Here is an 18,057-nt window from a genome sequence, read left to right on the forward strand (position 1 = left end):
TAGTAGAACTACATTGTAAATCACTTGTGATTAAGTGTGAGGAATCAGGATATTGCCACACACGTGATGGAGGATATTGCAAAATCCACCATGATAAAAATAAAAAAAAGAGATTAGAAAATTGGAAGCTGTGTGGATAGCAGTTAGCAGACCAGAGCGTGGGAGTCTGGGGGTCTGTAGTGTGTGTACCTCCAGGCAGAGAGATGGAATGTTGGGCAGCGCAACAGTGCGTTCTCAAATATCTGAAGTAGCCAGCATTATGGAAAAAGTATCCAGCTTGTGGATCAGCGAGGGAACATTTTACAGGACAGGAGCTCACCTATAATACCAACATTTACCACACACATATCCATCTCCCACAGTACAGCATCTTAAAACCACTCGTAACAATTCCTTCCCTTCATTCGCCTGACCAGCTGGCGGTGAGAGTGGTGCTACATCCTAGTGGTAGGACAGTGGTATTGAGTATGGAGGCACAGAGAGAATCAAGTGCGTATAGTCTGCTTGCTCCTACTGTACGTCTGTCTCTCCTGAACAGTGATGAGAACAGGGTACAGGCAAGCCCAGTGGCACAGTGAGTCAAATTGCCTTTTTCTGCTGTGTGATGTCATTTAGTTCACTGGCAGGTCAGGTGGCTGAGTCTTGGCTTCCTGAGAGTATTACACGAGAACACAGTTTCTCTGATGAGATTGAGCATTTCTACATTGAAATGGCTGAAATAACACTGAGCTACCCTCATGGGGTGTGGCTTAGAAGAACAGATCCTTTAAGTGCATGCAGTGCTCTCAATCCTAAACACACAGACACACAACTGCAAAGACAGCACAAGCAAGGCAACCAACCATACTTTAAAAAAAAACTAATCTACACACATGACAGCTAGAACTCCGGCAATGAAAATCTATAGTTCCCATTACGGCAGAGAAGTAATGTGGTTTTATCTGAAGGGTAACCATCCTAGCCATCAGTCTAATCCACTCTAGATCGTTGTAGTACGCCCTCTACTTGCAGTACAGTCACATTACATGGAGTGACTACGCACTGTCTATTAAATACACTGGAACATTAAAAAAGGATCATAACTACACTGTACATCACCTCAGGGTAGGTAACTTCTACCAACAGCAATCCATTAAAACCACTAGTAGGATTTTTTTGGGGGGGGATAATGACTCCCAAATATTGCCACACTTGCTCAGACGCAATCGTGAATTCATTATTACCGAATTATAACTGACTGCCCATTGTGCAATGACTTCAAACACCATATTAAGTAATATCTTCACTTCATACGGAATATCACAACGTGGCTTGGCTTGCAAAAGTTGACAGGCACAGCCTTTTGATGGTTGCTACGAGTGAACTCATTCCTTCGTGATACTATGTAACGTTAGCAGCAGCAGGTGGAAACATTCCAGTAAGGGTCCCGTGACAGACTTGAAACTTTGTAAAACATTTGTGCTCTAGTGTGTGTCAGCGAAATTAACATTGCAACAAGATGATTAAACAATATGGAATAATTTCTAAATGGACCTTAGAATCGTTAGTTTTACTTACTTTGAAATAATGTGTCTCATATCTACTAAGACTGAAGAGTCTCCCTCCATTTACGGGCATCATGCACTTTCAAACCGGAGACCACTTTTCTTGTGATTCAAACAAAGGAAATTAGGCAACGACTATTGTTAAAAGTAACATGCAGCCTATCCAATATCATATTTTAAAAAATGCCCCCATGTTTTTTAAATAATCAGTAAAACAACCCAGCAAATTGAATGAGTCAGAGAGCCCCGAAAGGGACGACAGTATTAGGATGTACCAATTCAAGATGGGGTAACCTAAGTGGTCTCGATATTTTCATCTCGACAAATATGTAGAGGAATTGCAGTCCATTGCTACAACAAAATAATCAAATAACTGATCGAAATGCTCAAAATGTACATTTTACTTTTACAAAAAAATATAAAACACGCATTCATTTTTGCTTGGAATGCTGTAAATTTTCGGGCAAAATGGATCCTTCCAGATTACTTAAAGCAACCACATTCACATAGAAATATGAGGTATAGATCTGTCATTATAGAAAGCAAGTCAAGAAGTGGTATCTCTTCTATGTGAGCATGTTTCACATGCTTAAGTTTCGTTTTTTACTTTCAGTTTTGTACACAAGCTTCAAACAGCTGAAAATACAATATTTGTTGTTATGGAAAAGTCATTTCACAATGGTTTAGATGCTACAATGATGCTTTACACCAGGGGTACTCAACTACTATTTCAGAAGGTCCAGTGACAAATGTCCTTGGTGGCAAAGGTCCTGATGGATATTGTCCTTTATTGGCGCTGTGGTACAGCATAGTAACAAACAGGTCTGTACATTAAATTAGACTAAGAATTTGAATTACAACTCATTTCGAATGTAAACATGCTGAAGAACAAAAGTGGTTGCATAATTGTCTATGCAAAAACCTTTGCTTGAAGGTAAACTAAAAGATGAGCTCATGGAAAAGATCAAACAGATCCCACTACAGAATGCACCATGCATTTAACTCTGAATGGCCTCAAGTTGTTAAGTTATATCTTCAGCTAATATTTCAGTTTTCCTCATTGCTGTGGAATCTGACAGTGGGATCAGTTTGATCTTTTCCATGAGCTCATCTTTTAGTTCACCTTCAAGCAAGGTGTCAGCAACTTCACACATGCATTCTTTTACAATCTCAGTATCTGAAAAAGTTTTTTTTCCCCCAAAACCCAAGCTATCCTCAGTGAACACTCCATTGCACGTTGTTGGGCTGTCAGGGAATTGACAAGGACTTTGGTGTGGGATTTGAGTAAGTTAATCTTGTTTTTTCTCACCTCTGTTCAGGGGACACATCTGATCGAATTTACTATGCCTGGTGTGATAATGGCACTTAAAATTGACACTTTTCACAAGAGCTACAGACACATTGGTTTTGTGCTAGTTGCAGGGAGAATGAATGAATACTGTTCCGTCCACTTGTCTTTGAATACATGGATTAACTTGATTTTTTATTTAACAAGCCATATTAAACAAAGATACTGGTAACAAAGCTCCTTCAGTCATATTTACAGTTGAACTGCGGGTAAAATCTGCTTCTTTCTGCCTGCTTGTCCCAAGGTTCTGCAAAGGATATTTGAATTAATGTGATTGTGTAAGACGTGGCCTCTTGTATTTGCACATAACCACGCGATCGGATTAGTAGGCACTAGTAGAGGTGAGCGTTGCTTCGATAGAGAGAGAGTGAGAGGTTGCTGAGTTTAAGAGGCCGCTGCGCCCGGTAGATTTTTTAAAGCTGTCAAAAAATAATGTATTGACTTTTATATAACAAAATGCAATATGTTGTCCCATCTGGATTGACTGTTCTCTGGGTCTGGACTCGGACCGCCAGTTGAGTTTGGCTGCTCTACACTATACTTGCTTGTTTTGTCACAACCTGAAATTAGGTGAACTATTCAAATTTTAGCAACCAGGAAATGGCGGAGCGATTTCTGCATAGCGCACGCACACAGGCACGCACACACAACCGGCCAAACGTTTTGGAACACCTAATCATTCCAGCATTTCTTTATTTTTCCTATTTTCTACATTGTAGGATAATAGTGAAGACATCAAAACTATGAAATAACACATATGGAATCATGTAGTAACCAAAAAAAGTGTTAAACAAATCAAAATATACTTGAGATTCTTCAAAGTAGCCACCCTTTGCCTTGATGACAGCTTTGCACACTCTTGGCATTCTCTAAACCAGCTTCATGAGGTAGTCACCTGGAAAGCATTTCAATTTACAGGTCAGTCAATCCAGAAAATTAAGAACTGAAAATTTCTTCAAGTGCAGTCGCAAAAATCATCAGGCGCTATGAGGACCGCCACAGGAAAGGAAGACCCAGGATTTACATTAGTTCATTAGAGTTACCAGCCTCAGAAATTTCAGGCCAAACAAATGCATCACAGAGTTCAGACACGTCAGGCCTTCATGGTTGAATTGCTGCAAAGAAAACACTACTAAAAAGACAGCAATAAGAAGAAGAGACTTGCTTGTGGCTAGAAACACACGCAATAGACATTAGACCAGTGGAAATTTGTCCTTTAGTCTAGAGTTCAAATTGGAGATTTTTGGTTCCAACGGCCGTGTCTCTGTGAGACGCAGTGTGGGTGAAGGGATGATCTCCGCGTGTGTGGGAAACCATGGAGAAGGTGTTATGGTGTGGGGGTGCTTTGCTGGTGACACTGTGATTTAGTTAGAATTCAAGGCACACTTAACCAGCACGGCTACCACAGCATTCTGCAGCAATACGCCATACGATCTGGTTTGGGCTTAGTGGGTCTATCATTTGTTTTTCAACAGGACAATGAGCCAACACACCTCCAGGCTGTGTAAGGGATATTTTACCAAGACGTAAGCTTTTCTCCTTTGCCAAGATAATCCATCCACCTGACAGGTGTGGCATATCAAGAAGCTGATTAAACAGCATGATCATTACACAGGTGCACCTTGTGTGTGCTGGGGACAATAAAAGGCCGCTACAAAATGTGCAGTTTGTCACACACCACAATGCCACAGATGTCTCAAGTTGAGGGAGCTAGCAATTGGCATGTTGACTGCAGGAAAGTCCACCAAAGCTGTTGCCAGAGAATTTTGTTAATTTCTCTACCATAAGCTGCCTCCAACTTCTATTTTAGAGAATTTTGCAGTACATCCAACCGGCTTAACAATCACAGACCACGTGTAACCACGCCAGCCCAGAACCTCCACATCCGGCTTTTGTCTGATGAGAGGTGGGAGGGATGCTGAGGAGTATTTCTGTCTATAATAATGCCCTTTTGTGGTGAAAAACTCATTCCGATTGGCTGGGCCTGGCTCCCCAGTTGTTTAATCAGCTTCTTGATATGTCACACCTATCAGGTGGATGGATTATCTTGGCAAAGGAGAAATGCTCACTAATAGGGATGTAAACAAATTTGCGCACAAAATTTGAGAGAAATAAGCTTTTTGTGTGTATGGAAAATCTCTGGGACATATATTTCAGCTCATGAAACATGGGACCAACACTTTACATGTTACGTTTATATTTTTGTTCAGTGTAGCACAACAATACGTGTTGTGATGGTTGGCCTGAATCTCTCACTCTGAGTTCTCTTTGAACCGCTTCTATGGATGAGTCCTGTCTTCCTGGTTAAATTTGCATTGGGGGAGGGGAGAGAACCAGCAACTTCCAAATAGGGCAATGGGACAAAGGCCTTGGATACATACACTTGGTGAATGGGGAACATGAATACCTGAAGGAAGACCTAAGGCAATAGATAACCATCAGAGCTTTTCCAACTGACTTAAAACATAAACAGGAAATCCAGAATGGTTTTGCCTAAAGACTAAATCACACAGCACCATATAAATCATACGTTCAACCACACATGCTCACAGTGTTAGGGCAGAATAGGATGGGTAAAGAACACATGTACAAAGTAAGCAGAAAGGATGAGGTACCCTCAGAATAGCAGAGTAGCTGGGTGCAGAGAGTCGACGGAGACACAGGTACTGGGCTTCCTTGGTCCAGTAGAACCTATCCCAGGAGCAGCTGGACCTGAACAGGTCAGTGTTGGACTGGTCAGCACTGGGTGTGTCCCTGTTGGGAGAGACAGCAGGGCTTTAGATGACCATTACTCAACATTAGGGATAGAGTTCAACTTTGTATAAAGAATTGTTATTGGTAACCTATGTAAAATCTCAGCTGAAAAGAGTAGAAACTGTATGAAATGAATTTCATTCCACATTAGAGAATTAAAACGCTGACGGGCCATTGAAGTGAAACATTAAAAGAGTGAAAGGTATTGGTTCAAACACCAATCCGTAACAAAACAAAGCCTTGCCCTGGTCACAACCATACAAACACTCACACATGTAAAGGCACAGTCTGATACACAGGCATGCGCACACACAAACATAAGGCCTCAATGCAGCTGTAATCTGTTTGCGCTTGAGCCAAACATTTACTCCGCAGCCATTTGACCTCATGTCAGAATAGTAATAAATAAAGTGATTGACCTTGCCGTGATCTTTGACCAAATGCTCAGCTTGTGTTGTTGGACTTTTCCTTTCCAATGAACTCCCCAATCCCCTACCCTAGCCGTATTATAGCTGAGCAGGGAAGCGATAGACAAGCTTCTGTCAGCATGAGTCCCACACAATTAGGACATCTCCAAACTTAGATCACATTCATGTCCAAAATGGAATTCATGTACCTTGGGAGAATTACTAAGAGCAATGTTGTGTATACTGAATAATTGATCCACAACGTCAACCTCACAGTGAGTGAGGGGGGTCACATAAATATACACACACAAACAAAAAACCTTCCTTGACAACTTAGTAACCGCTTGAGTGGCAATACACTGCAAATTTTATTTGCAACAATAAATACAGTAGCAGCCATGGACTAAAGAATGGTTCCACAGTGGATCTGATAATGGATCCAGTGAGTGACTATGCTGGATTGGTCCAGCTAAGGAGAGCCATGCTACTCACAGAAAGGATCTCTGCTACATTCATTAATCTGCTGTGCTCCAATAGCAGAGTCACAATCAAAATGCAGCATCTATGACCTGAGCAGTAACTAATGGCAACAGACATGCTCATGCTGTAGCATGTAGGCTAGTACCATCTGGTGAGCAAAGCAGAAACATATTCCAAATCATGGTTGTGATTCACCCAGCGATATTGGCAACATTTTGAATACTTGTGCAAAACATTCAAATATTGAAGAGGTATAGTAGATGCTTGTACTTGAATACACCAAAAGCTACATACAGACAGTAGACAAACATTCATTTTATGCATACAAGCTCATATGCACACCTCTGCTTAACTCACCCTGGGGGTCTCCATAGTTTCCTCCCAGGTGGTAGGAGCTCTCGTTTGTTGAGGGGGACAATCCCCATGGCCGCCTGCATGATGGTAATGAACTTCTTAAACTTCATATTTGAGCCCTCGGCTGTTTCTCCACTTATAACTGCATTACATACACCCCATGCTACTCACAACGGCTCCACTAACATCTCACTTCCCTCCGCAATATTCTGAAAGGAAGCCCTGACTTCTAACCCTCTCTGCCACCACTGTGCTCACTGCCATCATACACACTACACTGAACCCACTGAGCCCTGCCCACTTGCTACTAGGTTCGCAATCACGAGCCCTGTGTCCCCTACCGTCGGCTCTGACAGATGGTTTTTCCCCCCAGAGAAACGAAATGGACAACAGTCATGCTACTGGCGGTGGGCAGGCCCAGAGGGGATGACAGCGCGTCACTGTTACATAACTCTGGAGATCTCTAAACATTACACTAATGAAAACACTGCTGCTGCCGCCGGGATAATTGTGGTACGAAGCCCTGACAGATCATGTATGTACACCGCCCCATTTTCCCAAAATCCCTATGTAGGTTTAGTCCCCATTAAAACACAGAGCCCCCCCATCATCATCTCACACACTCAACTTTCCATCATCACACCATACCCTCTCCCATCCCCAAAAATATTCTCCATCTAGCAGACCATTCACTTCTTTATTCACTTCAACATTCACATTCCCTGTCACCCACTGACAGCATGCAGCCATGTCCCGTGAGGGGGGAAATAAAGAAATAAATGCAGCTGGAGAGCTGCCAGCCAATACAAACCTCTGGATAGGAATTATATCCCAGCAGTTTGCATGTCTGGATTACTGCTCTCTATATGGCTGGACCATGAGAGCAGGAGATTTCACTGCGAAAGAGCAGGGCACAGAAATCCCTTGGCACTCTAAGGGCCCCAAACCAGCAGCAAGCCCATAAGTAACAGACTATTTATACCCAGTTAGGTAACAAAAACACTACAGAATGGAATAACTTTAAGGGCTATGCATTGTGCATTATCCAGGCAGCAGGCACTGCCTAAAGGGCATACGGGACAAAGAGCATGTAGGATGCTTCCACTGTGCTGACTGATGACTAGGATTCTAATCTAAAACCCTCACTACCTCGCAGAACATCTTAATAAACAAGGCATGGTCCCATAGAATCAAAAACGTTATAGTAATCTCAAATACATTTCTAGTATTAATCCATGTAGTCAGTGGCACATGCGCACAAGTGTCTCACTTCTCTCTTGCTGAGCATGGATGTCAGCAGAACAAAAGCATTAATCCTGTGGCCTCGTTCAGTCTTTTACTGTAAATCTCACCAGCTGGACCCGTGTCATGGCACATTACTACACACACACTCACCCCTCCACCATGCTGTCCCAAATATCACAATATGTCTTCTACATGATGTAATCACTGAATTCAGCATTAAACTGGTTTAAGATAAGCCTTTATGGACATCTGAAAAGCAGTGACACCACAACAGGGGGAATGAGAATATGTTTTACATCAAATAACATTTCCCTCAAATCAAAACAGCTCATCTCCTAAGCTGCAAAGTGATGCAATTTGACCAGAGCATTGTGATGCAAAGTCTCTTGTGGTGATGAGTGTTTGGGTTGCTACATTTATTTATACTAGTTAACGTTTTAGTCACAGCGCCTATTCTGCATGTTCCAAAAAATAACAATGAGATGAATGAACGTCAGAAGCCAGCAAAGTACCCAAACCACCCTCAATATAAAAAAGATCACTTGGATCAGGAGGACAGGTAGGCCTACCTGTTTGGACCCCAGGAAGAGTAGCGGCTGCCTTGGAAGAAGCTAATGGGGAACATAATAAAATACCCACATCCGAATGCCTACCACAAGCGTGAGTGCCACATGCTCAGATAAGCGAAAAGGATAAAAGATGCTTGGTTATCTGTACTTTACTATTTATATTTGACTACTTTTACTTCACTACATTCCTAAAGAAAATATTGTACTTTCTACTCCATTCATTTTCCATGACACCCAAAAGTACTCGTTACATTTTGAATGCTTAGCAGGACAGGAAAAGTCAAATTCCCACTCTTATCAAGAGAACATCACTGGTCATCCCTACTGCCTCTGATCTGACAGACTCACTAAACACAAATGCTTAGTTTGTAAATAATCTCCTAGTGTTGGAGTGTCGCCTGGCTATCCGTACATTTTCAAAACCAGAAAAGGAATTTTAAGTATATTTTAGCAATTAAATATACTTAGGTATCATAAGTAAACAAAAAAAAGTTATCCAAATAATTTTACTCAAGTAGTATTTTACTGGCTGACTTTCACTTGAGTCATTTTCTATTAACATATCTATACTTTTACTCAAGTATGACAATTGGGTACTTTTTCCACTACTGGTGGTGGTTTCTAAATCGGTAGCCAGTCTGTTTGCAAGTTGTTTTATGTCATGTTTTGATTGTTTTATTGCGACCCTGTCTCTCACCAATTACCACTTGTAGAATTATTGTTGTATTTTTCTCGCTCGGCTTTCACTTGATTATGCATTGTCCCTATGGAATGCACACAGTATGCCAGACGGAGAGCCATGTCACTCACAAATAAGTTCAATACATTTATTTGATTTCCTACTAAGCTCAATACATTTTTGAATACTGTTGAATTCCGTTTAAATATCTGGATTCCATGATTCCGTCCTCTTTTTCCGCAACGCAGATTTTCTAGGACCCCCTTCCAACGCGGGTGTGGTTATTCTTTTAGTTAAAAAAAACTAAAAAATATCAAATCGTTTCTGGGTAACAATTAAGTGCCTTAATGTGATTGTTTTAAATAAAAAAATGTTCAAAAATAGCTTCTTAGCAAAGAGCAATTTCTCAAGCAATAACTGACTGTTCGGTAGGACTGTTTGGGAATGGTCTGAGTGGGGAGGGGAAAACTGAACACTAGCTGTTATTGGCAGGTTTGGAAATACTGCATCTTTCTTATTGGTCTATTAACAAATTTAGCAGGCAGGCCAAAATTAAATCCCACCAAAACAGTCTCAATCGTCAGGCGGTCTTTTAAAACATCTCTTCCATTAAAAGGGCATCATCATAAATTTCACAATATTATTCCAACCTCAGTGTGGAAATACACTGAACAAAAATATAAGACCCAGCACGCAACAATGTCAAAGATTTTACTGACGTATGGTTCATAGAAGGAAATCAGTCAATTGAAATAAATTCATCAAGCCCTAATCTCTGGATTTCACATGACTGGGAATACAGATATGCACCTGTTGGTCAGAGATACTGTACCTTAAAAAAAGTAGGGGCATGGATCAGAAAACCAGTCAGTATCTGGTGTGACCACCATTTGCCTAATGCAGCTCCTTCGCATAGAGTTGATCAGGCTGTTGATTGTGGTCTCACTCTTCAATGTCTGTGCAAAGTTGCTGGATATTGGCAGAAATATGCTGGCATACACGTTGTTCCAGAGCATTCCAAACATGCTCTATGGGTGACATGTCTAGTGAGTATGCAGGCCATGGAAGAACTGGGACATTTTCTGCTTCCAGGAATTGTGTACAGAACCTTGTGACATGGGGCCGTGCATTATCATGCTGAAACATGAGGTGATGGCGGCAGATGAATGTGCCTCAGGATCTCGTCATTGTATCTCTGTGCATTCAAATTGCCATTTATGAAATGCAATTGTTTTCTTTGTCCATAGCTTATGCCTGCCCATACCATAACCCCACCTCCACAATGGGGCACTCTTGTTCACAACGTTGACATCACCCAGACGACACCATACACGCTGTCTGCCATCTTCCTGGTTTCATCCGTGAAGAGCACACTTCTCCAGCGTGCCAGTGACCATCGAAGGGGAGCATTTGCCTACTGAAGTCAGTTCCGACGCCAAAACTGCAGTCAGGTCAAGAGCCTGGTGAGGACGACGAGCACGCAGGTGAGCTTCCCAAGACAGTTTGACAGTTTGTGCAGAAATTCTTCGGTTGTGCAAACCCACAGTTTCATCAGCTATCCGGGTGGCTGGTCTCAGATGATCCCGCAGGTGAAAAAGCCAGATGTGGAGGTCCTGGGCTGGAGTGGTTGCACGTTGTCTTGGACGCTCTGCCAAATTCCCAAAAAGTATGTTAGATAAATGAACATTCAATTCTCTGGAAACAGCTTTGGTGGACATTCCCCCCTTAAAACTTCTGTCTTCTATACATGACCAGTCAAAAGTTTGGACACACCTACTCATTCAAGGGTTTTTATTTGACTATTTTATACATTGTAAAAGAATAGTGAAGACATCAAAACTATGAAATAACACATATGGTATCATGTAGTAACCAAAAAAAAAAGTGTTAAAGAAATCAAAATATATTTTATATTTGAGATTCTTCAAATTAGCCACCCTTTGCGTTCTCTCAAGTAGGTGTATCCAAACTTTTGACTGGTACTGTGTACCTACTTATATACAACGTGCAAAGAAAAAGTACATGAACCCGTTGGAATTACCTGGATTTCTGCATGAATGTGACCAAATTTGATCTGGTCTTCATCTAAGTCACAACAATAGACAACCACAGTGTGCTTAAACTAATAACACATTGTATTTTTCTTGTCTATATTGAGCACATCATTTAAACATTCACAGTGTAGGTTGGAAAAAGTATGTGAACCCCTAGGCTAATGACTTCTCCAAAAGCTAATTGGAGTCAGGAGTCAGCTAACCTGGAGTCCAATCAATGAGATGAGATTGGAGATGTTGGTTAGAGCTGCCTTGCCCAATAAAAAAAAAACAATTTGAGTTTGCTATTCACAAGAAGCATTGCTGATGTGAACCATACCTCAAACAAGAGAGATCTCAGAAGACCTAAGATTAAAAATTGTTGCCTTGCATAAAGTTGGAAAGGGTTACAAAAGTATCTCTAAAAAAAGTCAGTCCGTGGTAAGATGTAGAAAGTTCAGCACTGTTGCTACTCTCCCTAGGAGTGGAACAGCGCAGAATGCTCAATGAGGTTAAGAAGAATCCTAGAGTGTCAGCTAAAGACTTACAGAAATCTCTGGAACATGCTAACATCTCTGTTGACGAGTCTACAACACATAAAACACTAAACAAGAATGGTGTTCATGGGAGGACACCATGGAAGAAGCCCCTGCTGTCCAAAAAAAACAACATTGCTGCACGTCTGAAGTTTGCAAAAGAACACCTGGATGTTCCACAGCGCTACTGGCAAAATATTCTGTGGACAGATGAAACTAAAGTTGTTTGGAAGCAACACACAACAACACTATGTGTGGAGAAAAAAAAGGCACAGCACAACAACATCAAAACCTCATCCCAACTGTAAACTATGGTGGAGGGAGCATCATGGTTTGGGGCTGCTTTGCAAGCCTGGAGAGCTTGCTATCATCAACGGAAAAATGAATTCCAAAGCTTATCAAGACATTTTTCAGGAGAATGTAAGGCTATTTGTCCGCCAATTGAAGTGCAACAGAAGTTAAGTGACGCAACAGGACAACAACCCAAAACACAGAAGTAAAACAACAACAAAATGGCTTCAACAGAAGAAAATACACCTTCTGGAGTGGCCCAGTCAGAGTCCTGACCTCATCCTGATTTGAGATGCTGTGGCATGACCTCAAGAGAGCAGTTAATACCAGATATCCCAAGAATATTGTGGAACTGAAACAGTTTTGTAAAGAGGAATGGTCCAAAATTCCTCCTGACCATTGTGCAGGTCTGATCTGCAACTACAGAAAACGTTTGGTTGAGGTTATTGCTGCCAAAGGAGGGTCAACCAGTTATCAAATCCAAGGGTTCACATACTTTTCCCAACCTGCACTGTGAAGGTTTACACGGTGTGTTCAATAAAGACATTACATTTTTTCCCCCACAAAAAGGTAGTCAACATTAGACACCCCCAAAGATTCTTAGAAATAAAATAATTAAAAGTTGGTTTGGTCCCATACTCCTAGCACGTAATGACTACATCAAGCTTTTGACTACAAAGTTGAATGTATTTGCAGTTTGTTTTGGTTGCGTTTCTGATTACTTTGTGCCCAATAGATATTTAAGGTAAATAGTGTATTGTGTAATTTTGGAGTCACTTTTATTGTAAATAACAACAGAAGGTTTCTAAACATTTTTACATTCATGTGGATGCTACCATGATTGTGGATAATCCTTAACTCGTGAATAATGATGAATGAGAAAGTCAAAGATCATAACCCAAATACATGCTAACCTCTAACCATTACCAATAAAAGGTAAGGTTAGCATGTCTTGGAACTTTCCCACTCATCATTATTCATGATTCATTCAAGATATTACCGTAATCATGGTAGTATCCACATCAATATTGAAGTGTTTAGAAACATATATTCTTATTTACAATTAAAGTGACTCCTAAATGACACAATACATTACCCCCGAATTAAGATTGAAAGATGTCTGCAGAAAGAATGGGGCGTCAGCTATAAATGACACTGAGTTTGAAAAAATTGTATTTTCGTTATTGAACTACAGTAAGTGAAGTGGATCAACACCCGGTAACAGAATGATGGTACCAGAATGAAATCATGGGCCTATACTTGTGCTTATAACTTTTGCTTAGACCATGGTCTAAAATGCTTTCACATAGGCCAACCTGGCCTAATTAGCAACAATGCTGAGGACAGCCAGCTGAGCAGATAAATTCTATCCAGTAACAAATTCTATCTCAGCCAATTAAAATTATTCACGTAGTTGGATGTGATCCAACACTTTTTTCACTAAAGCATCCTTACCAGAACTCCACCAGCACATTCTGATACTCAAATAAAACCGCATCAAATGCAAAAATGTGTCTAGACAATTATCTCACAGTATAAGACCTAGTTCCTCACACTTTTCAGGACTTGCAATTTAAGTTAGGGATTCTAAGGGGGGGTCATCATTTTTCCTTTGACATTTTTTATTTTTTTTCACCTTTATTTAACCAGGTAGGCAAGTTGAGAACAAGTTCTCATTTACAATTGCGACCTGGCCAAGATAAAGCAAAGCAGTTCGACAACATACAACTACACAGAGTTACACATGGAGTAAAACAACATACAATCAATGATGCAGTAGAAAAAAATAAGACTATATACACAATGTGAGCAAATGATGTGAGATAAGGGAGGTAAAGGCAAAAAAAAATGCCATGGTGGCAAAGTAAATAAAGTATAGCAAGAAAAACACTGGAATGGTAGATTTGTAGTTTGAAGAAAGTTCAAAGTTCAAATATAAATAATATGGTGCAAAGGAGCAAAATAAATAAAATAAATAAATACAGTAGGGGAAGAGGTAGTAGTTTGGGCTAAATTATAGATGGGCTATGTACAGGTGCAGTGATCTGTGAGCTGCTCTGACAGCTGGTGCTTAAAGCTAGTGAGGGAGATAAGTGTTTCCAGTTTCAGAGATTTTTGTAGTTCGTTCCAGTCATTGGCAGCAGAGAACTGGACGGAGAGACGACCAAAGGAGGAGTTGGCTTTAGGGGTGACCAGAGAGATATACCTGCTGGAGCGCGTGCTACAGGTGGGTGCTGCTATGGTGACCAGTGAGCGGAGATAAGTGGGGACTTTACCTAGCAGGGTCTTGTAGATGACCTGGAGCCAATGTGTTTGGCGACGATTATGAAGCGAAGGCCAGCCAACGAGAGCGTACAGGTCGCAGTGGTGGGTAGTATATGGGCTTTGGTGACAAAACGGATGGCACTGTGATAGACTGCATCCAGCTTGTTGAGTAGGGTATTGGAGGCTATTTTGTAAATGACATCGCCGAAGTCGAGGATTGGTAGGATGGTCAGTTTTACGAGGGTATGTTTGGCAGCATGAGTGAAGGATGCTTTGTTGCGAAATAGGAAGCCAATTCTAGATTTCACTTTGGATTGGAGATGATTGATGTGAGTCTGGAAGGAGAGTTTACAGTCTAACCAGACACCTAGGTATTTGTAGTTGTCCACAAATTCTAAGTTAGAACCGTCCAGAGAAGTTATGCTGGACGGGCGGGCAGGTGGAGGCAGCGATCGGTTGAAGAGCATGCATTTAGTTTTACTTGTGTTTAGGAGCAGTTGGAGACCACGGAAGGAGAGTTGAATGGCATTGAAGCTCGTCTGGAGGGTTGTTAACACAGTGTCCAAAGAAGGGCCAGAAGTATACAGAATGGTGTCGTCTGCGTAGAGGTGGATCAGAGACTCACCAGCAGCAAGAGCGACATCATTTATGTATACAGAGAAAAGAGTTGGCCCAAGAATTGAACCCTGTGGTACCCCCATAGAGACTGCCAGAGGTCCAGACAGTAGGCCCTCCGATTTGACACACTGAACTCTGTCAGTGAAGTAGTTGGTGAACCAGGCGACGCAATCGTTTGAGAAACCAAGGCTACTGAGTCTGCCGATGAGGATGTGGTGATTAATAGAGTCAAAAGCTTTGGCCAGGTCAATGAATACGGCAGCACAGTATTGTTTCTTATCGATGGCGGTTACGATGTCGTTTAGGACCTTGAGCGTGGCTGAGGTGCACCCATGACCAGCTCTGAAACCAGATTGCATAGCGGAGAGGGTGCGGTGGGATTCGAAATAGTCGGTAATCTGTTTGTTGACTTGGCTTTCGAAGACCTTAGAAAGGCAGGGTAGGATGGATATAGGTCTGTAGCAATTTGGGTCAAGAGTGTCACCTCCTTTGAAGAGGGGGATGACAGCAGCTGCTTTCCAATCTATGGGAATCTCAGACGACACGAAAGAGAAGTTGAACAGGCTAGTAATAGGGGTTGCAATAATTTCGGCAGATAATTTTAGAAAGAAAGGGTCCAGATTGTCAAGCCCAGCTGATTTGTAGGGGTCCAGATTTTGCAGCTCTTTCAGAACATCAGCTGAATGGATTTGGGAGAAGGAGAAATGGGGGAGGCTTGGGCGAGTAGCTGTGGGGGGTGCAGTGCTGTTGAATGCAGTAGGGGTAGTTAGGTGGAAAGCATGGCCAGCCGTAGAAAAATGCTTATTGAAATTCTCAATTATAGTGGGCTTATCGGTGGTGACAGAGTTTCCTATCCTCAGTGCAGTGGGCAGTTGGGAGGAGGTGTTCTTATTCTCCATGGACTTTACAATGTCCCAGAACTTTTTAGAGTTGGAGTTGCACGAAGCAAATTTCTGTTTGAAAAAGCTAGCCTTGGCGTTTCTAACTGCCTGTGTGTATTGGTTTCTAACTTCCCTAAAAAGTTGCATATCGCGGGGGCAGTTCGATGCTAATGCAGAACGCCACAGGATATTTTCGTGTTGGTTAAGGGCAGTCAGGTCTGGGGAGAACCAAGGGCTATATCTGTTCCTGGTTCTAAATTTCTTGAAAGGGGCATGCTTATTTAAGATGGAGAGGAAGGCATTTTTAAAAAATAACCAGGCATCCTCTACTGACGGGATGAGGTCAATATCCTTCCAGGATACCAGGGCCAGGTCGATTAGAAAGACATGTCCCCCTTCATAAATCTACACATAATACCTCATAAACAGGTTTTTAGAAATGTTTGAAAATGTATTCAAAATAAAAAACTGAAATATCACATTCACATAACTATTCAGATCCTTAACTCAGTACTTTATTGAAGGACCTTTGGCAGCAATTACAGCCTAGAGTCTTCTTGGGTATGACACTACAAGCTTGGCACACCTATATTTGGGGGAGTTTCTCCCATTTCTTCAACGCAGATCCTCTCAAGCTGTCAGGTTGGATGGGGAGCATCGCTTCACAGCATTGCCATCTTTGAATGCATCAACTTTATTTTCGTAAACTCTTTAGGGACTATTGTGATGAGCCCAAAAACCAAATCTGGAGTGAATCTGACTTTCACTCCACCAGAAAATATAAATAAATAACATTGTCAAAAAAGTGAATTGTTGATAGTTTACTTTTTTTTAAAGATATCAATGCTAAAGTTAACATGGTTCATCACGGTAATGTCTGAAATCAGATTTTTGACTTATCAATACCAAATTTGTTGTTATTTAGGCTAATGGTTAATGAGAGGTTTTTTCAAACGTTTCCCAAGATGGAAACGTTGACGGACCTTATGGGGAAATTATTTGGCAAATTTGTTCCGCATGAGGAAAGACACCGACATATGAAGTTTCAAGTTGAGGGTTTAAGCAAGACTGCCTATAAACAGCGCCACCTATAGCAGTGCCATTATTTTTATTACCAAAGTCACTCATGTCCTCAATGTTTTTTTTTTTTTAGTTACCAATCTATGCTTGAGTTATTTGATTATGTCAACAACAACAAAAAGGTTTCACAACTTTGTTGTGAACCCCAAAAGGTCATAAGTTATACATGATTTAAAGATGAAATAGGTTTTGGTTGCCCAAACAGAAAAGCCAGAATGGATAAATACATCAACTATTAGGGAGGGAGGGGTCAACAACATTGAGGTCTCAGAATGTAGGCCAAATCGTGACAACATAGCACTTCGCTGTGGGCAACAATGGACAAACTCTGAAGCCGCCCAAGCCTGGTCAGTTATAACTGTACTCTATTTTCAGAAGCTTTGTTTTTCTTATGAATTAAGCGCATGAGAAGGCTACTGAATAAGCGCAACAGAGGCTACTGCAAAGAATGGTCAATGCCCAAATTAGGCAAAAGAAGCAAGCAGACAGTAGGCTAGGTTACAAAAGGACATGTCAGTTTCGAAGTTCGACACAAGTTTGACTTACCTAATGGAAGTTCTGGATATTTGATAGTTTGCTATGGAAATGCACAATTAAATACCGAATATGATAGTCCACCAACAGAATGTGAGTTTTGAAGTAACAAAATAAGCAGTTCGTCTTCCATCAAAGCTTTATATTTCCTGGTTTCTGCAGGTATGGGCGTGGCGTTGAAACTGAAGGTGAGTCGCACACGCTACCGTAAGCTTCCACGTGAGCGTAGGTGGGTGAGTTCAGGGGTGTAATCCTTACACCAAACAGTTGCAAAACGTTCTGTTTTGCAACGAAAACTAGCGTTTCTATTTGACAGATTCAGGTAGGTCTCGCCCTGTTTGCTGAACATGACCAATATAAACGCTTGTTTTTGTGTTTTGAGTAATGATTACACCCTAGTTTCGACCAAGGGAACGAGTCACACCACAAATGTTTACTT

The 18,057-nt window shown here is 41.3% G+C and overlaps 1 protein-coding gene across 2 annotated transcripts in view; it reads right to left on the reverse strand.

The window, feature by feature from the left end:
- LOC115159600 (tight junction protein ZO-2-like) overlaps positions 1 to 17,786 on the reverse strand; it is a 40,223-nt gene extending 22,437 nt beyond the window's left edge. Inside the window, exons 1-2 of one of the 2 annotated variants that reach the window (XM_029709474.1) lie at positions 17,631 to 17,786; positions 5,508 to 5,646 (exon numbers count right to left, since the gene is read on the reverse strand). Coding sequence is in view for 1 of the 2 variants with exons in the window: in XM_029709473.1 (XP_029565333.1) it covers positions 1,558 to 1,620 (63 nt within the window). In the remaining variant the exon portion in view is untranslated. Of the gene's footprint in view, positions 1 to 1,557; positions 3,471 to 5,507; positions 5,647 to 17,630 lie in introns of those variants that run through there. The other variant, XM_029709473.1, reaches the window with a different exon arrangement.
- Between the last annotated feature and the right edge of the window lie 271 nt (positions 17,787 to 18,057).

The sequence above is a fragment of the Salmo trutta genome, chromosome 23 (assembly GCF_901001165.1).
Source record: "Salmo trutta chromosome 23, fSalTru1.1, whole genome shotgun sequence".
Taxonomy (NCBI): Eukaryota; Metazoa; Chordata; class Actinopteri; order Salmoniformes; family Salmonidae; genus Salmo; species Salmo trutta.